This window comes from Sarcophilus harrisii, chromosome 2 (assembly GCF_902635505.1).
Source record: "Sarcophilus harrisii chromosome 2, mSarHar1.11, whole genome shotgun sequence".
Classification (NCBI taxonomy): domain Eukaryota; kingdom Metazoa; phylum Chordata; class Mammalia; order Dasyuromorphia; family Dasyuridae; genus Sarcophilus; species Sarcophilus harrisii.
This window is the reverse complement of record NC_045427.1, coordinates 284,396,358-284,417,833: the sequence shown is the minus strand read 5'-3', so window position 1 is coordinate 284,417,833 and position 21,476 is coordinate 284,396,358. Positions and strand designations below refer to the sequence as shown.

Below are 21,476 nucleotides of genomic sequence, written 5' to 3'. Positions count from 1 at the left end.
GGTGTAGAGAAGACCTAAGAAACATCTGCCACTGAAAAAGCATGCCTATTAACCCAATGTGTATGGAAATTTACTCATGAATGTCAAAAAATTGTTCATAAGACTGTTGGAGAACTTCAAAACTAGCAGGAATCATTGGATTTCCTGACACATGATGAGACTATTGCAGGATTTCAAAATCTGCAGGAATCATTGGATTCCCTGAGACATGATAAGACTGATACAGGACTTCAAAACTTGCAGGAATCATTGGATTCACTGACACATGAAGTGATGGACAATAGATAGGTTTTGAACTATTTCTAGGCCTTATGGACATGTATAATTCCTCATGTTGATTCATGTTGTTTGTTACATCACTAATATGTTTGTGCTTATGTAATACCTCCCCCCATGCTGATGGGAGGTATAGCTGTTTCAAGTGAGACCCTTCAGAAACCCATTAATAAAATCTGGTTTGACTCCCCATTTCCCTCCCTTTTGGCGTTTTCACCTCCTTTTCTGAGAAGTTAGAAAGGGTGTGATCACTTCCTTTTTGGGGTTCTCATCTCCCTGAGAAGTCAGGGAGGGTGTGACTATCTATGTCTAAAATAAAAGAAAGCGGGAGATGTAGAGGACCATCAGAGGCTGATCAAGTCTTCTCTCTCAAAGTGTAGGAGGCAGGAGAGCCACCACGAGGGTCTTTATCTTCCAGATGGTCCAAGTCCGAGAGCTTGAGCTCCAGCCTCCAGTCCTCTGTTTTCTCTCTCTCTGGCTGACTTTGTCCCCAGTTTAAATGCTCTACTACAGTTACATCATTACAGTACAGTGAGTATAAACCAATCATTAGGGAATCCCTAGGGAAACATTATTTGTTATAAGATTAAATCAATTATACTAAACTAGAGAATTCACATGCTATACTAGATAACCATTGTCTTATCAATTCCACTGAGTTAACACCTTGTTGTAGGATTAAATTAATCATACTGAGCCTTAAGTATATTTCTCCACAGGGTGGGGTGGTGGTCTTCGGATTCCCATATAATAATGGCTTTAGGAATGCTTATTTAACTGACTGTTTAGGGGAATATGTTCCTAAAATGAGACACTTTCCCAGCCAAATGACACTTACCATGCTGCCTGTGGTTGGTGAATTCTAGATCTGGGGTTGGCTCACAAAGGTTATCATCAGAATTATAACCTAATGTGAAAAAAATGCAAATTAGCAGAGTGATTCATATCCATTTACCTGATTCAAAGCCCCACAAATTTAAAAATTTTGGGCAGGACTAGGAGAGAGGACAAGTAAAGACAAAGGACAGAAAAAGGGAAGCTAGTCAATGGCTTTCTGTATCAAAATCTCACCTCAGAAATCTTAGTTCGCTTAGCTTAGTTTTTTTTAACACTCATTTTAAAAAACTGTGAAACAATGCTCCCCATTGCCTAATGAATTAAATAGACACTTTTGATTCAGGTCTTTAAACCTCTAACTTCTCACTGTCTCCAATATGCCTTTCCAGTTTTATCTCTTACTATAATAGACAACACACATAAAGCACTTTGCTATAAAACAACATATTATTACTCAACTTCATATATTCTTGCTCTATCCTCTACTGTCATGCTGGATTCTCTCAATTCTGTGCTGCTGCCAATGTCTCCAATCAATGTCTTTGGAATGGATCCCCTTCCTTCTACTGAAATTTCTTTCTTCCTTCAATTCAGTGGGCCTATCTATCTTATCCCACCTGAAAGTCATCTTTCCCTCCTCAAATTCCCCACAGCACTTTGCAAGGAAGGGAAATGGACAGAGGAGTTGGGCCTGAAGTCTGGAAAACCTCAATTTAAATGTAGTGTGTGATTTTGGGCAAGTGACTTCATCTCTGTTTGTCTCAGTTTCTTCATCTGCAAAAATAGGGCAATCAGCACCTACCTCCCTGCGTAATTGTGAGGACCAAATGAGATAACAATTGTAGAGCTCTAAGCAAGGTGTCTGGTACATAGTAGGCATTATCTAAAATATGTGAATTTCCTTGTTTTCAGCCTTTGATGAAAAAGCTTCCTGAATATATTTTTTATTTTGCTATTTCCTAATTTACATATGAAATTTTTTAACACTCATTTTAAAAAATTGTCAGTTCCAAATTCTTCCACCGTCTATCTGTTTTTGTTTCTCCAGGAACTTGTAAACAGCAAGAGTTTAATACACGTTTGTTTAAGAAATGAGAGTTTTGTTCAGTGCCTTCTAATCCTTGCAGAATTTATTTCCCTCTCTGAAACAATATTGATACTTTTAAGTACTCAGAAGAAAACTAGCCTAAGGATAAAATAAAAAGAGTTTAATATTTAAGCCACAGAGTCATGCTTTTCAGCATCAAAGCCAATTCCACCAAAAGGAGGTGACCCCGAAGGCAATTAATTAGTCTTTCTGTAGCCTGGACTTTTATTTATTTCCTCTGGAGTGGGGAGAGAGCAAAAGGAACAGGGGAATTGGAAAAGGCTTCCCAGAATTTTTAATTAACAAAAGTCTATCACCTTGGTCCACATTTTTTTTTTCCTCCTGTTTTTGAAAGATTTTAAAATTATTTTTATTTTTCTAAATATTTCCCAATTACCCCTCCCCTACCCCTTGAGAAGATAAGCAATACATTATTGATTATAGATGAGTCCACATTTCTTTTTTTCCTGTTTTTTAAAAAAACACAACTTTTTTTTTGTTGCTAAATATTGTCCGATCACATAAGAAACTTTTTAACATTCATTTTTAAACAATTGAGTTCCAAATCCTCTCCTTCTCTCTCACCCCTCTTCCACCCTTTGAGAAAGCCAAGAAATATATTATCAATTATATATGGGTCCACACTTCTTGACAAAGGAAGGAATGACCTCCCATATGCAGAAATTCCCTCTATCAATGGGTATCAGAGCCTTCTTTGCAAGATACAGATCAAGAAATGTGCCTGGATATGAACTCAGATCTCCCTGGCATTAAGGTTGATTTTCTGGTAGAAAGAGAGCTGGACCAATTAGGAGACCGAATTTCAAATTTAGTCTCAAACATTTATTAATTGGTGGGCAAGTCACTTACCCTCTTTCCCTCAGTTTCCCCATTTTTAAATGAGGATAATAATAGTGTCTGCTTCTAAGGGTTGTCCTGAGGATAAAATGAAATATTTGTATCAAGTCAAATGGGACTATGTAGTTCTAGCTTCTGTTTGTAATTGTTTGCCCTCTATAATGGACTTCCAAACAATGGAAGATGGGGGGGAGGAGAAATGGAATATTTCTCATTTATCCAATAAGATAACATGTTAAAGCACATTGTAAACTTTAAAACACTAAGTAATTGCTAGGTGGTATTATTACTATTGTTATTATTGCTAGCTTCTCTTCTCTCTATATGACATTTTATTTGGTGCCCTCATCTGCTCTCATGGATTTAATTAACATCTCCATGGAGATGATTCTCAAAACTACCTACACCCTGCCCAAATCTCTACTGATTTCCAATCTTGCATCTCCAATTGTTTTTTAGACATCTCAAACTAGATGTCCAACAGATACCTTAAACTCATTATGTCCAAATCAGAACAAATTATCTTCTCTCACCCTTTCCTCCCTTAGGAGGGCAGCATCCTCCTCCCATTTCTTGGGCTATAAACTAGAAATTATTCTGGATTCCTTGTTCTCTCTTACTGACCCATATCCAAGCTATTGCCAGAGCCTGCTGATTTCACCCCTGTAATCTCTTGAATACACCTCCTTCTTGGTTCTGACATTGCCACCACTTTAGTGCAGGCCCCCATCCCCTCAAGCTCTGATGACTGCAAGAACCTGCTGGTGGGACCATCTTACCAAGTTCTCCCTACTTTAAATCATCCTCCAGCAATTAAAGTGTTTTCCCTAAAATGAAGGTCTGATCATGTTACCCCCTACTCAATAAACTCCAGTGGGCCCCATTACCTCCGGGAGCAAATGCAAAATGCTCTATTTGGTATTTAAAGCCCTTGATGACCAAGCACCCTCCTACTTTTCCAGTTTTCTTACATACATTCTTTAATCCAGTGTTACTGACCTTCTGGCTTTTCCATGAACAAGACACTAGTGATCTCTTAGTTCCTGGAATTTTCTCTGGCTACCTCCTATGCTTGAAATACTCTCCCTTCTCTGTTCCTGGACTCCTTAAGTTCCAATAAAATTCTTCTATAAGGTGCCTTTCTTAATCCTTCTTAGTTCCTTTTCTTTCCCTCTTTTTAACTATTTCCTATTTATTCTGTAAGTAGCTTGCTTTGTATGTATTTGTTTGCATGTTGTCTTTCCACATTAGATTATCCTTGAGGATAGGGATTTTTTTTTATCTTTGTTTATATTCATGGTAAGCACTTAAAAATGTTTACTGAATTATCATTATCTGATAGTATCACAGAAATGTTGTTGCTCCATAAAGAACAAGATAAGAGAAAGAACTGGTCAACTGGAAGATTTCTTCTCTCCCTTCATTCCTCCTTTCCTTTCTTCCTCCTTCCTTTCCTTTTTCCCTTCCTCCCTCTTTCCTTCCTTCTTTCCTTTCTCCTTCCCTTCTTTCAGTCCTTCCTTCTTTCTTTTTTCCTCCTTTTCATTCCTTCTTCCCTCCTTTCCTTCTTCTGTCCTTCCTCCTTCCCCCTTCCTTCATTTCTCCCTCCCTTCTTTCCTTCCTTTCTCCTTCTCTTCCTTCCATTTTCCTTCCTCCCTCCCTTCTGTCTTTCATCCCTTCCTCTCTTCCTTTCCTCCCTCCCTCCTTCCCTTCTTTCCTTCCTTCCTTCCCTTCCTCTGTTCACATAGGATATCATACTCTTACTTACAGATGCTCTTAAAAGCACTTTTTTTCTCTTTCACACCTTTGAACCCTTCCAAAATATCTTGGGGTTTGATGGATAGATTTCTCTCTTAAGGCCCAGGCCTTGAACCAAAACCAATCTGATTGTAATTGGCCACCAACAGGTCCTAGGCCAAGCCCCATTTGGTCATTATTTGATTCCTGATTGACTCAGATTGAATATAAATAACAATCCTTTCTGTTTTGGTCAGAAATCCTGAGGATCTTTCCCTTCCAGATTAATATATTCATTTATTGAGATGATTTTTTTTGGACTAGGTGAAAGAGGAGATTCTTTGCCTCAACTGCTACCCAGCCTTAATCAACTGAATGGCACATGTGGTCTCAGTCTCCCACTGTATCCAGGGCCATGTCCAATCGTCCTGATCTGTATCTGGCTCCTGGACCATGTGGCTTTGGAGGGAAAAGTGAGTCAGGTGACCTTGCCCAGCCCTCCCTCACCTAAATCCAGACCCAACTTGCATGTCAGAGTATCACCTCCCTGATGTCACAGTCCTCTTCCAAAATGAAGGATAAGCAACAATAAGGTAAGGGAAATGCTCCGAGCCAGGGGAGAAGGAAACTGCTTAGTAAACTAAACTCTCTAAGATTAGCTCATAATAGCAAAGAACCATCAGGAAATGAAATGCTGTAAATTAATTCCCATTTTGTTTGGGAAAGATGGGGAAAAGTCCTCTTCTTAAAACCTGCTGGGGAGCAGTCCAATTCTAATTTGGCAAAAATTCATGATTTTCCCTTACAAAAGCAAAATTTTGCCTTCCATACTAACAAAATTCTAAGTACATGCACATATAATGTGCTCTGGATACTTAAAGACAAGCTACTTACAGAATCAAATAGGGAAACAAATAGGATGAGTTTTAGCTGGATCAAAAACTGGCTGTAGTATAGTAACAAGAGCAGAAATAACTTCAACATCCCACCAATATCTTGTGCGTAGGACTTGATAAATGACAACGGATCAGGCCTGGCCCTAAGATGGGAGGAGGGAGGCAAGCCATTAGCTAGTTTCAACTGGCTTCTAGTTGAAATAATTAGGTGGTAGATCAGCCTAGAATAATGAACCTTGAGGAAACTATATTAAGAAGAAAAGGATTCCAAGGCAAATTATCTTCTGAAACAGTCCCTGGTCCTGAGATGAATTAGGATTTTGAAAGTTGTTGTTCCTCCCAAAAGTAGACGTTGACACACTGGGCTACAAATGTTTAACTCAGTGATATTTCATAGAAAGAGGACATTCACATATTATTTCCAATATTCAAGTACTTTGTGCTGCCACATTTTCCCATTGGGAATTAAATTATGTAATCATTTCAACCTCTTTACCACTTGGAGAATTTCCTATTTGCCAACAAGCTAGGTAATCCTGAGTAAACTGCAAACAGTTTACCTAATGGATGAGGACTGTTTCACTGATCCAAATATCAGTGCAACAAAGATACAAGTGCAAACACTTGTATTTGTTGTTGTTCAGTCACTTCAGCCATGTCTTACTCTTCATGAGTAAGCTCCATTTGGGGTTTTCTTGGCAAAGATATTGGAGTGATTTTATGCTCAAAGGGTTATAAAACTGAAAACACTTTGATCCAGTAGTCTCATTACTGGGCCTGTATTCCAAAGAGATCACAAAAAAGGGAAAAAGACCCCATGTGCAAAAATGTTTGTAACAGCTCTTTTTTGTAGTGCAAGGAATTAGAAATTGAGTGGATGCCCATCAAGTGGGGAATGGCTGAATAAGTTACTGCATATGAAGGTAATGGACTATTATTTTTCTCTGAGAAATAATGAGCAGGCCGATTTCAGAGAGGCCTGGAGAGATCTACATGAACTGATGCTAAGTGAAATGAGCAGATCATTATACACAGAAACAACAAGACTAGGTGATGATCAACTGTGGATTTGGGTCTTCTCAACAATGAAGTGATTTAAGGTAATTCCAAGAGACTTAGGATAGAAAATGTCAATTTCATCCAGAGAGAGGACTATGGAGACTGAATGTGGATCAAAACATAGTATATTTTCACATTTTTGTTTGTTTTTTCTTTCTCATATTTTTTTCTCTTTGGACTCATCTTTCCTGTACAATCTAACAAATATGGAAATATGTTTAACAGGATGGCATATATTTAACCTATATCAGATTGCTTGCTGTCTTGAGGAGGGGGTAGAGGTAAGGAAAAAAATTTAGAACACAGAGTTTTACATATACATATATATATATAGTAACTGATAAATGTCCAGATTATTGTATATAAGCAAATATGATAGCTTAGGGGAATCAGAGGCTACCTGATTCCCATAATTCTATAGAGTTTTTATGGAAATGGAATACATTTTTCCACCACATGTATTAGAAATCAGAATACAAAATGCCATTTTCAAGGATTGGTTAAACGTGAGATCAAGGTCAAAGTCTTGAGTTCTAGCCCAAGAATATGTCTAAAGGACAGTGATAGGGATGGCGGCTCTCTCCCACCTACCTTTGGGCAGGCCTGTGTGTCTGGCGATGGGGGTCGAACTAGAAGGGGTTAAGTGGATGGCCGAGGAGGAGTGAGCCCTTGAGCCCAGCTCTGTGTGCCAGTGCTTGACCACGGAGTCTGTAGAAGTCTCAAAGTGGTCACTGCTGCCTCCGTGAGAGGAGCCTCGTTTCTGCTTCAGATCACTGGGGACTAAGGCAGAAACAGCAGAGGAGGGAAGAAAAATTAAGTGTTAAAAGATTCCTCCTGGGATATCGATCACAAAGACCAAGAAGCTGGGGGAGGAAGGACACACACAGAACCGCACAAACAAGCAGCTTGATGGGCAAACTATTCATCAGCCCCTCTACCCCCCGAACAGCCTATTTCAAAAAAGGATTCCATTTAAGGCCTCTTGGGGCCTGCTTTAAAACGGACTCTTCCTTGTCACATCAGGAACAATCCAAAGAGTGAGAAAGGAAAAATAAAGGAAGTATCAAAGAAAAGAAACAGAAAAGAAGATAAGTCCCAAAAGATTAGTGAGGGGACAAATTCATAACAGTTTACCCACATTTTGAAAACATCTTTAAAAAAAGTGTCTTCTGAGATAAAATTACAAAAAAAACAAACTTATACTAGAACCTCTAAGTGGCTTAGGAAATTGCACTGTGTTGTATGATTTTTCTATTATACTTAATGTAATTCATGATCATGAAAAAAATCTCATGATTTTTTAAAGTGAAAAAATGTGAACCATTATGCATATTTTCTCCCAAAAGAAAAAAAACAAACCTCTTTTTTTCTTGGATATGCAAAAAGGGAAAAGGGTGAATGGCATTTTTATGTCACAAAGTACAAGTCTGCCCAACAGCCACATTTTCCTGACATTAGTATAAATGAAAAATAAAACCAAATCAACAACATTCTAAAAATGTTTCATTTTGATGATCAAAGTATTATATTCCTTTTTTTAGTCTACTGGCCCTCTATCTACAATCCAAAGTTATTTCTTCATGAACTTGTCCTTCCCCTAGCTTCTTAGAAATCAGAGAATTGGGTTCAATGCTCCAATCATTTAAATGGTCCTTTTGTGTTTTGGGAGGTAACCTTGATGAGAAGCAAGATTCAAGTTTGGTGAAATGAATCTGCACAGATTATGTAGGAGTTAAGTTTAAAAAGGACCAAATGGGAGGGAAGGCAGAGATGAGATGAAATGAACAGTTAGCATGAAGGATAGAGATATGGTCTTAGAAAACATGCCAGAAAGACAGAAAGAAAGAGTAAAACAGCAGCTGTGCTCTAGCTAAAGGCTTGTGCTGACCGGCTGTTTCTTCCTTTTCCTGGTAGTTATGGTGTTGTCTATAGCTATTTTTATATATACAATTTTTGTAGATACAGAGCTCTCTCTGTCCTAAGTTGGAATCTGTCCTAGGACAGACTGATCCAATTTTTCAAAATACATAAAAGGAGCAGTAGATCTCTTAAAACAAACATGGAACATAGAGACATTGGAATTGAGCCTTTAATAACAGTAGCATGTAACAGGTGGTCATATTTGTTAGGATACTATGACACGGTAAAAGGAAAGGGGTATTTAAAACTCAGTTGCACAAGAGATAAGGGTTTTTTAATCCCACTTTATGGAAAGCATTACATTTTAGGAACTGTAGCAATAGCTGACCAATGCCAATTTACAGCCGGACATGAAATAAGCCTGCAACGACAAGGGAGACTTGGAAGCACACACAACTTTGCTCACTTACTATGGAGCCCTGGTCCAAGAGATACATACATGTGCTGTATGTACCAGGAGGTTCCCCTAAACTATTGCACTGAAGAAACAATCCAGCAGGTGTAAGAACTCATCTTGTACTTTGGAATTACAATCCATATTGGTTAGTTTAAAACTTGGCTTGGGTTTGTGACTGGAGCAATGGTATAGCAATGGTATCAAGAGGGAAGGGAGGGTCACTCATGCCCGCTGCTGGTCACTTAGCATTTACACTACTGTTTTTGTTTTGGAACTCCAGAGATGGATGAAGGTACGTGATGAAGAAAGATGATAAAAGGAAAGGTGGTATTAGAAATCTCCAATGGCCGAGAAAGAGAGAGATTCGTTAGGAGAGGGTGGGATGTCGGAGGAAGACCAGAATCGCAGGCGTTTAGAGAGAGCTGTTGGAGACTTTTCTTTGTCCTTGCTTTTGCTTCTCAAGAAGGGACTCTTTTTGCGTGGTGCTGCTAAATTATCATCACCCGGGTGGTCCAAAAAGAAGAAAACAAAATAAATGAAATATACAGAAATGGCAGAAAAGAAAACAAAATTATCCCAACAGATTTAAGATCCCAACATTACCTCATAAAGCAGAAAGGGCTATAACATAGTGACTGGCACATCAAGGCATTTAATGAATGATGATTGACTGATATGATTAGAAAAGTCATGCACTATACTCAGACACCAATTAGGACTGGGATCAAACTTGTCAATCGTGGAAAATATCTTCAAGCCAAAATTTCATCCATACATATAACACTGGTGGAGAATTATACCCTGAACATGGGAGAGACAATCTGAAGTATATTTAAATGTAACACTTTTAGCTATTATATAGAAAGGAGTCATGAATTTAGCGTACAGAATACAGAATTCTATAGCTGTTATTTCAGTAAAAATTGCAAATACAAATTCTTAAGGCCTCCTTTACTAATTGGATATCTTGATAATACATAATTCTTTGGTCTTCCAAATAACTGACATAATTTTTAATCTAATAAATTTAAATAAATTTTAATTTAATTCAAAAGGACATACTCCAATTTTCTTTGATTTTCTAAGACAACATTTATATAGTCTGAATTCTAATTTGCTTTTTACCATATTACTCTACCAAAGAATCTGACAAACTACACTGCTACAATTTCTTTTTCTATTCCAGTTCCCCTTCATTCAACTATTGATTTCTGGATTTTAAGAAATGATTATTTTTACCCAAATGTTTTGATGAATCAGATATAAGTTTTTAATAGTTTTAAACTGCACTAAGACTTCTGTCTTTGAACTTCAAGGAACCCTGAAATTAACCATTACCATGGATTATACTTTTTTTTTTCCATTCCTCCAAACAACTTTAAAGGTTTAGATTTTTTTCTCATTCTTTGCTGTTATTTCTTCACCAATAGTGCCATCTACTGGTGATATTTCATTTCACAGATTGTAAAGACACCAGACAGAATACTGGTTACATCCATAGGGTTAAAACCTATATAATCTTAAAAACAAAACACAACCCAGATTCCTATTTCTTTGTATCAAGTTCTTCCCTTCTAACTGATCCTTTTCCCTGATTCCCTGGTCCATGTTTTGAGATGCTTTAAGCCATCATAAGGTAGAAGAAGGCAAATGAGCCTATAGTATCAAATTTAGGCATTTTACAAGTATGTAATGCAAGTTGAAGAGGGAAACAATGATCTAGGTCCCCATTTTATATATATGTATGTGTGTATATGTATGTATGTATGTATATATATAATAACCTGCCCACACATAGGTAAGTTTACCAAGATGCATTAGGGTGGAGATTTAATTTCTGCAATTTTCTCTACTGATTTAGGCTCATATAATTCATCATAACTGATGAAGTCAATTTCCAATAAATACCAAATTGGAATAGAAGAAAAAAAGATTGGATTTGGAGTTACAGAGGGCCAGGGTTAGAAGCTCTGTTCTGCTATTTAATATATGTGTGATGTTGACCAAAATCACTTTAATGTCTCTTGTTATAGTTTTTTATCTGTAAAGTGGTTGGACTAGATAAATTCTTTCTAGCTCTAGAAGTAGCTAAGGAGTATAGTGGAGAGTTGGAATGACCTGAGTGTGAATCCTGCCCTACACACTCATTAGCTATGTAAATTTGGGCAAGTCACACTCTCTCAGACTCAGTTTTCTTATCTATAAACGGGAATAGGGATGGTATTAGCAGCTCAAAAGAAATATGAGATGTGCAAATTTAGAGACTTCTCTATTCCAAATGTCTACACAGATTATTTGTACCCAACCTGTGATAGAGCATCCCAAGCTTGTACTGATTTGATCAGCCACAGCTGGACACATTGAACCTTGCCTCCAACATAGTGAAAGACAACCAAAAAGGGAGGTGATAACAGTATCTCCTTACAAGATTGTTGTGAGAATTAAATGATAAACATACAGAGTACTTTGCAAACCCAAAGCACTGCATAAATGCTAGTTACAATTATTTATTATCCTATGATTTCCTCTTTGAGCTTTAGTCTCCATGTATAAAATGAAGAAACTTGACTAAATAGATGATTTCTAAGGTCTCTTCCAGTTCTCCATCCCATGCTGTTGCTGCTGGTGTTCAGTCATGTCTGACTCTTCATGATCCCAATTGGGATATTTTTGGCAAAGATACTGGAGCACTTTGCCATTTCCTTTTCCATTTTATTTTACAGATGAGAAAACTGAGGTAACACAGCTAGTACATGTCTGAGACTAGGTCTTTCTGGTGCAGCACTCAATCTACTGTACCAAACTGCCCACTTATAGTGCTATAAAACACATATCAATAAACAAAAACGTTTGGATATCAAAAAGTCAAGTTAATTTTTTAAAAGTCTAAATTAGCCTAAAAGGACTAGCAAGTCCAGGTCATTGTAGATAGAGAAGTATCTTCAGAGTTAGAACAACGTGAGTTTGAATCTTGCCTTTGACATATACTTGCAATATAAATATAGGTAAATTACTTAATGTAGAGGTAGATGTGTCCTTTCCAGCTTATCTAAACTCCTCATTTCACAAAGGAAGAAAGTACCTTGCCTGAAGTTACAAAATAAGTTAATGTCAGAGCCAGAGGCAGACTATGTAAGATTTCCTACCTCCAAATATAGACACTAAATATTATTTATGCATAGATATATGTATTGCTGTTTCTATATATGAAGATATGCATCTAATGGCAATAGCTAGATGCATTTGTAAATTAGCTAAATAATTTGCCACTTGAAAGAATATGAGACTGAGGGAATGCCCATCAAGCTGTGAATGGTCAAACAAGTTATGGCTTATGAATGTGACGGAATACTCTTATGATGTTAGTTGTATTGGAAAAGACGGTTGTAGAAAAACTTGGAAAGATTTTTATGAATCTATGCAAAGTGTAATGAGCAGAACACAACCATTTATAACAACAGCAACATTATAAAGATAAACTATTTGGAAAGATCTGGTATTTCTGATTTGCACACCTAACCACAATTCCAAAAGACTCATGATAGAACACCTCCAGATAGAGATCTGGTAGTCTTAAGACTACACATTGAGATGTTTTTCTTTGACTGTTTTTTTTTTTTGGAAAAAAGCATAGGTAACATGAAAATTTGTTTTGCAAGTGAAACTGAATTCCCTATCAATAACAAGAAAAAATTAAAATGGAGAGAAAACACGTCATACAGAAAGGAATGCTGGATTTGCATTGGGAAGATTTGGCTGTTGGGAGGAGGGATTTTTATAATGGCACCACCATTTTTATAATGATATTCATCCCAGTACCATTTATTAGCCATGTGACTGATAGACCAATTAAGTTATTAACTTTTCTAACCATGAACTTTCTTATCTATAAAATTGGGATAATATACTTATATAGTCTCTTCTTGGAAGGATCATGACAAAATGCTTTGTAAACTGCTTTACATATATGAAGTATCATTAGTACAGAGAGGGAACTATTATTTATAGATTGCTTCAGTAACATTTGCCACATAAGTTATTAAAACTTAAAACTGCCCAAGAATTCTGTGCAGATTCTGAGGGTTCCTACAGGCTATGTGAAGATGTGTGATTTCTTTACAAAGAAATATTTCATCACAGATATACTAAAAACATACATAGATGTACTTTTTCTCTAATGCACCAACTAGGATGACATAAAGACAGCAGATGCAAATATTCAAAACTCCTACCTGGTAAGTAATGTTTCCAGCTCTATAATTTAAGTCATTAGAACACGACGGAATTTTAGGACCAAATGATAGATGCTTATGTTTTGTCATTGGGAAACAACCTGTCTTTCAATGCCTACTTGACTTGGAAGCGTGCATACGTACACACACGCTCTCTCTACTTATCAATCATTTAGCAGGTTACCTATGTTACCCATGGGGTTGGTCAGCCCTACCTTTCCCCCCAGATCCATTGTGAGCATCTTTCTCCTCCTGGCTGTTGGAGCCTGCAGCAGCAATATTATCTGGGGTTTCCTGCTGCAATCGGAGATGCTGGGAAGCAGATGGAGAAGCCGGATCTGCGGAGTCCAGCTGCCAGGGAGGGCTCTCAGCAGTTGATTTGGCGCGTTCTCTTGAACCCTCTTTCTTTGGTTTGATGAGTTTCACTAAGGCTTTGGCTCCAATCCAGTGGTTTTTTCTATTTGGAAAGAGATTTCCAAAAGACACTACCATAAGATACACTTGGAAATTCTTGAGGCTGCTCAACCCTTCAAATACCAATCTGGGGGCTGGGTTGGTCTCTTGAGATGCCAGGAGTCAAGCCAGGCACAGGGTTACAGGTGGTACAGTGAGTGTCATTATTAAAACCCTAATGCCCTTCTGGTATAAAAGAGAGGGAGTTAGTAGAGGGATGCCGTGTTGTAACTGTAGAATAAATGGTATTTCCTAAAGATACTCTGGTCTAGAATGGTGAATGAAATGGAAGTTAATCTGAAAATAATAACAATAGCAACAAAAACAATAATAATTTACAGACTGATAATAAGCTTGTGGCTAACTGAAAGCTGATTTCATCATGGAAAAGTGGAAGAAGGATTCAACTGAGAATAAGAAGGCCTAAGTCACTGGAGTTGTACACTTCTTTTTTTGGATGCCTAAAATTAAGAGATTTTATTAGATAATCAAATTATAGGATTCCTCCTTAAAAACATGTATCCCAAAGAGAAATCATTGCTATGTGCCCCATGCTTTTGACTTTTAAATAGCTTTCTGCTTGTTTGTTTAGATCCCTCAAAACTCTTAAAAAAAAAAAAAACTCACAGAGATGGATAAAACAGAGTGTCCAGACAAGTGATTAATTTAGAATGCTATTTCCTGCTCTAATGGTCAAATTCCCTTCGATGAGGGTATTTCAGGAATCAGGTGCAGGTTAAGACCTAAAATTTCTCTCCTTCTTTCCTTAGCAGACTGTATACCTCAGGGACCAACTTTCACAAACTGAAAAGTCTCTACCTGAGGAAATGTCTTAGAAATAGTTAATTCCATCCATCTGGCATCTCTGAGATCTATGAGACCAAAATTTAAAACAAAGTTAACAGAATACCACCAAAAGTGCCAATGAGCTGTCACAACAAGCCTATAGTTTACAAGTCATCAATTTGACAAGCATTTTTAATGTATGTTTCATTTTTAATGTAATGTATCATCACTACCACTTGAAATGTTCTCATGTAAGGAATAATAGCTACAACTGTTACTTTACTCTTAGATATCTGTGAGGACGTTTGTGCCAATCAATAATTTGCACCTATAATTTCTCATGGTTCTATTTGGACCCAACAGGCCCAAGTGAAATCTCTTCCTTTACATTTTTAAACATGGTGTCATTCTTCCTTACGTCTTCTCTTCTCCAGGCTCAATACCTACAGTTCCCCTGTGTATGAAACAATCAGGAGAAAGCTTCCACTAATCCTGAATGGCCTCTGAGGTCCCTTCTAGCTCTCCATCTAGGATTTCTCTTTGGAATACACCAGTTTGTCATCGTCCTACAGATCTGTTCATCTGCAGAATGGAACCTGACATTCCAGGTGCCTTGTGACTAACATACCACATGCTTAGTCCTAGACACCTGCCTCTCAGTAACAGCTAGTTATTGTACAATGGCAGGCAGCTAGGTGACACAATGAACAGTGCCAGGCCTGAAAAACTCACCTTCCTGAATTTAAATCTGGCCTCTGACACACACTAGCTGGACAAGTCACATGATATGTGATAACCTAATTTCTGTAGTGATGAAAAAAATCCCTTTCTTTTTTTAAGGCCATTAAGAGCTCTGATAATGTGTTTCTGAACTCAGCTCACTGGTCTGAATGAACCATCATATCTGACCCAAGTACCACGAAGACAAAAGAGCTCTTTTAACTATCATGTAGACCAGTAGCTGCCTGGGCCCCCTCTGCAGAGACTCAACCACCACCACTAACAGTTCCTACTTTTGACCCTAATTGGATGATCTGTCTCCTGATGTTTATCAGGGGATCCCAAACCATCACTCTCAGCATTCTCAAGGGAGAAAGTCTGCCATTATTACAGCAAGAGTCTTATTCTTCATTATTAAGTGTTATTAATATTTATTCCTAATTAATTATGAAGTATTTATTCAGTATTTATTGCTCAGTACTTGGTAACTATCTACTGTTAAATACTACAGTGGATTATGATTAAGTTTATTACTTAAGTCAAAGATTTCACTTGTTCTTTTTATGGAAAGTTCCTTCCTTCCTCAGGTGCCACCATTTTTATAATGGCGTTCATCGCAGTGCTATTTATTAGCTATGTGACTGACAGACCAGTTAAGTTAACCTTTCTAACCATGAACTTTCTTATCTATAAAATTGGGATAATATACTTACATAGTCTCTTTTTGAGAGGATCGTGACAAAATGTTTTGTAAACTGCTTTACATATATAAAGTATCATTAGTTCAGAGAGGGAAATGTTATTTATAGATTGGTGATAAAGGGTCAGGAAACCCTTGTGTGCATCCACCCCATCCTTCTGTATTTTTTTTTACCTTAAGAAACAACACTTCCATTTTTTTCAAGGAAGACTCTGTTCTTTCCTAACGACCTGAAGCCTGGGAAGGTGTTCCTCTGGCTCTTTTAACAGTTCTTCTACAGATGCCAGGCCATAATTTGTGCATACATAGCAGTTACTTGGCAATAGCAGGAAGATAAATATTGTACTTACTACCGCTAAATTCCCCATGCCCTTCAAAGATCCTCTGTCCTAATTTTTATGGGTGTCCCCATGGCTAATTCCACTAATGTCATGGCAAACTGCCTTTTGTTTTACTTTATAAATTTATAGCAGACTTTCCAACTTGCCTTTGACTGGTAATTAGCAGCTTCCTACCAAGACCTGAGGCAACAAAAGAGAAGAAAGGAAAAGAAAAAAACGAAAAAGCTGAAAGGATAAAGAAGAAAAGCATGGCTGACACATGGGGATGGGATATTATTAGCTAAATACAATTACCTTAAGACCTCTTACCATTCTCACTCCACTCAATTGTTGGTGCCCACTCCCGCTTAAAATAATCCTCTATTTTATTTACCTGCTTACATGTTGCATCTCCAAGTAAAATGTGAGTTCCTTGGGTAGAAGGCTTTTTTTTAACTTTTTTTTTCCTCTTGATATCCCTATCTAGCATAATGTTTTTCCCATAAGAGAGATTTAATAATGACCTCTACCTGAGGTCAGAACTATAACTAGTGAATGGAAGACATAGCAAATAAGATTATAGCTAAGTATAAGGAAAAGCTTCCTCACCATCAGAATGGTTCCACAGAATGAATGGGCTTCCGAGGAGGTTCCACAGAGGTGAAAGGCTGCTATTTCATGGAGGGGGTGTCCTAGGTACCCCTCCTGAAATTCCCTCCAACTCTGAGATTCTGTAATTTTATAATAGGGCCTACAATTGGGGCTGTATTCAAATCAGAAACGGTATCTTGGTGCAGCCAATTTATATTTCTAATAAGAACTTGACTGAGATTAAAGGGCCAATGGCTAAAAACAACAGTGAATGTTCTATTTCCAATGATAAATACACAAAGCATATGTAATCCTGTATCTACTTCTGAGTTGAATAAATGTTCTTCTCTCTGTACTATGGTGCCTCCTTCCTTTATAGTTAAAAGCTTAAAAAAAGGCAAATAGCAATAGAGCTTCAATAGAGTTCAACAGAACTTACTTCTTTGGAGCAGGATCATAGAATTTATATTGATCCATAATTTTTTCTTCTAGTTTTTCTTTATGTCTTCTTAAGGCATTCAGTTTGTCTCTGAGAAAAGAACAGGAAACAAAGGTAGAAAAATTAAATTTAATTTAGTCGATCAGCAGAGATACACAGGAACACCAAACAAAAATACTCAGTGAGGTCTCAGCACTGCAGCCACTTTTAATGAATTATTAAGATGTTCAGCTCTAACTGTACTGTAATTCAAGGAAGTAAACCTTTCTTCCCCAACTATCTGAATTAAAAAGACTAAAACTACTAATCAGTCAATAAAGAGTTCCTGATACACTTTTGGAGCACATGAGACTATACCAGACCCTTGGGAAACATTAAAAATTAAATGACACAGATCTGGTTCTCAGAGTGACTCAACCCTGGAAGAAAGTAAAATTAATAAAATGGGAGTCCTGACCTATGTCCACTTGAGGATGTGCCTCATTGGCACAATGGAACTGATTTCTTTTGTTTTTGTCTTAAAAGAACCCCCAAGCTGAGAACCACAGTAGAACTAAACCAAAGTCATGGATGAGATCCTAAGATTTAGAGATGAAAGGGACTTCAGAGATTCTTTAAACCAACCCTTGAATTTTACTAACAAAAAAACTTTGAGAATGTCAAGTACCTTTTAGTACTGAAAACTTCCTGAGAGCCAAGAGCCTAAAAGTCTCACAAGTGTACTAACTGTGAACTTTGAAGCAAGTCATCTGACTCTTGGGTTCTTTATTTTTTCATCTAAGAATGAATGGATAGGACTATTCTTTTAGCTCTAAAAAATCTATGGCTTTTTATATCCTCAAATACTAAATTGTATCATGGATTTATGTAAATTACCAAACAGTAGATATATCTGGCTTCAAAAACTATTTACAATTTAAAACCAAAAAAAGTCTCTATCTGATTGTGTAGATATAGTAGAAATAGGCGGTTTGTCAGAGTTCCAGGCCTAGAATTAGGAATGTTCATCTTCCCAATTTCATATCCAACCTCAGACACTTAATACCTGTGTGACTTTAGACTAGTCACTTAACCCCATTTGCCTCAGCTTTTTCCTCTGTAAAATGAGCTAGAGAAAAAAATTGCAAGCCACTCCAGTCTGCCAAGAAAACCCCAAAAGGGCTCAAAAAGAGCCAGACATGACTAAAAGAAATGAACAATAAAATACTAGAAAGAATAAAGTTTCCCTATTTCCCCCCTAATTATTTCAGCTATTCTCTAAGGACATAATAACATATCACTTATTTATCACAGATATCAAGACAAATAGGTCTGATTTAGTAACAACCTTTTTTTGTTGAATCCCAAACAAGTGACCAAGATCTGTTTATTTTGCCAACATGAATCATTTCTTAGAATTTATATCTGCATGCTGACACTATATAATGTCATAGTGGGACACTAATACATTGTTGATGGAGTTGTGGACTGATGCAGACATTCAGGAGAACAATATGGAACTCTGCCCAAAGGGCTACAAAACTATACATACCCTTTGGCCCAGCAGTGTTTCTACTGGGCTTACATCCCAAAGAGATCTTAAAGGAGGGAAAGGGACCCACATGTGCAAAAATGTTTGTGGTGGTCCTTTTCATAGTGGTTAGAAATTGGAAGCTGAATGGATGCCCATCAATTGTAGAATGGCTGAATAAATTGCAGTATATTAATGTAACAGAATATTATTGTTCTGTAAGAAATGACCAACAGGGTGATTTCAGAAAGGCCTAGAGAGACCTATGTGAATTGGTGCTGAGTGAAATGAGCAGGACCAGAACACTGTACATAGAGTAACAGCAAGATTATGTGATGATTAACTACAATAAACATGGCTCTCTTCAGCAATACAGTGATCCAAGATAATTCCAATAGACTTGTGATGAAAAATACCATCTGCATGTAGAGAGAGAACTATGGAGGCTGAATGCAGATTGAAGCGTACTATTTTTACCTTTTCTTTTCCTTTCCTGTGTTTTTTCCCTTTTGTTCTGATTTTTCTTTCACATAATGACTGATATGGAAACGTTTAAAACAAATGTACATAAATAACCCATAACAGATTGCTTGCTATTTTGAAGGAGGGGAGATAAGGGAGGGAAGGGAGAGAGAAAAAATTTGGAACTCAAAATTTTACAAAAGTGAATATTGAAAACTGTCTTTCCATGTAAATGGAAAAATCAAATGCCACTGAAGAATAAAAAAAAATATTATAAACCAACTTAGATTAGATGAAGAGAGATTTTAGTTTCATCATTCTAATACTTGATCCTTTCCCACTCAGCACCTTTGCTTATTCAATTCCTTCCTCCTGGACTGTCATCCATCAAAATCACAAGATCCAGTTTCAATATCAACCCTCAATATTATTCTCCCAGACATATATAAATCATCACTGTATGCCCCACAACAGTGGTACTTATTAAATGCTTTTTTTTAATCTCTCTGGAAGATATATAATTTGACTAATGTGGGTAGCTTACTTCACTTTTACAAATTGCAACATCTACTACACTTTCTCATCTTGTTAAAATTCTTGTCCATGACTTTCCAGAGATCTTTCACAGGAGTCAGTAACAATATGGTGGAGATTTTGGTTCCTTTGATACCTTGGAAATTCCAACAGAGCCCTCCAGGCCTAATTCCTGGATTATTCATTCTCTCTTTTTAATGGGTATCTCTTTCATCATTTTCTAGTCATATAAGTGCTTGGTAATATTTTGGTGATACTTTCTCACAAGTAAGTTATGACTGGTGACATCTTACTGCTTGTTCATGTCCACCACAATCTTCTCATTGCCCATAGCATTCATGTCTGTTCAGTAGCAAAGGGAGAACAGGTGGTCTTAAAAGAGATGGGCTTTTGCAGTTTTGATGTAAACCAGACTTATTTCCTTTTCCCAAATTACGGACACAATTCATCTCACAACTAAAGCATTTGTCCAAAATATATGTATTGATAAATTAATTTTGACAGGCTTCCCACTCAGATGCAAGTCCGTTTCATTATCTATAAAATGAAGAAATGGAACTGATGGCTTGTAAAGTCCCTCAAAGCTCCAAAATGCTATGATGCTGTAAAAAAGTAGTACTTCTGTAGTTACTTCTTGAAAAGAGACCATTGCTAACTCATCTCTGTATCTTCCATTGTGCCAAACCATAATCTGTACATAATGGTCATTAAAGATTTCCTGAATGAATGCAACCACAGTTTATATGCTCTAAATTCAATTGCAAAAATCCATTTTGAGGCAGCCTCGAAGGAGAAAGCCAGCTTGGGAGCACAGTGGATAAAGCACTGAACCTGCACTTAGGAAAACCTGAGTTCAAATCCAACTGCAGAAACTTACTACCTGTGTGATCTTGGGAAAGTCACTTAACTTCTCTGTCTCCCTTTCTTCATCTATACAATCAGGTAATAAATACAGATATCTCCTAGGATTGTTGTGAGGATTAAATGAGATATTTGTAAAGCACATTGTAAACCTTAAATGATTATATAAATGCCAACTACTATTATTATGGCTATTGGTTAACAGAAAAGAAGGAAGAATTTATTATATTTTCACCTGCCTGCCAGATTTTAAATAATTATATAAATGCCAACTATTAATACTGTTATAGGTTAACAGAAAAAAAGAAGAATGTATTATATTTATTTTCAGCTGCCTGCCAGATTTGTTTAATGCTTTTTAGTACTAGGCATAAACCAATGTGCATGGCTGATTTATTGAGCTCAATCAGTGTTTTAGCTTTTAAAAAAATCACTAAAACCAGTTTCAGAAATGGCACTGAGTCTATTGGACCTAGGCTATAGTTTTTGTAGAGCAAACAAAGATAAATATCTAACAGCAGTGATGAGTAGAAAAATTACACTGGGAAGAGGCACTTCCGGCTTCTGCCAGGCCCCTGAAAAAGTTTGCTGTCAGAAAGCTAATGGTGTGTTAATAAGACAGGATTCCTGACCATATGACAGACACCTGCTAACTAACAACTCTGTCATACATCTTGTATAAGTTGCCAGAAACAGGATTCATCTCCAAATGGCAAAAGTCCAGAGGCAGAGGTCAGTGAGGAGATTATACAGCCATTGGGCAATACAAAAGTAAGATGGTGCAACAAAATGAACACTGGACTG

General features: G+C 37.1%; 1 protein-coding gene across 1 annotated transcript in view; it reads right to left on the bottom strand.

Moving 5' to 3' along the window:
* The window catches only part of CCDC88C (coiled-coil domain containing 88C), a 229,549-nt gene that overhangs the window by 14,689 nt on the left and 193,384 nt on the right, over nt 1-21,476 (bottom strand). The window contains exons 24-27 of the mRNA XM_031952347.1: nt 17,306-17,395; nt 13,512-13,753; nt 7,339-7,527; nt 1,115-1,183 (exon numbers count right to left, since the gene is read on the bottom strand). Of these exons, the coding sequence (XP_031808207.1) occupies nt 1,115-1,183; nt 7,339-7,527; nt 13,512-13,753; nt 17,306-17,395 (590 nt within the window). The remainder of the gene's footprint in view (nt 1-1,114; nt 1,184-7,338; nt 7,528-13,511; nt 13,754-17,305; nt 17,396-21,476) is intronic.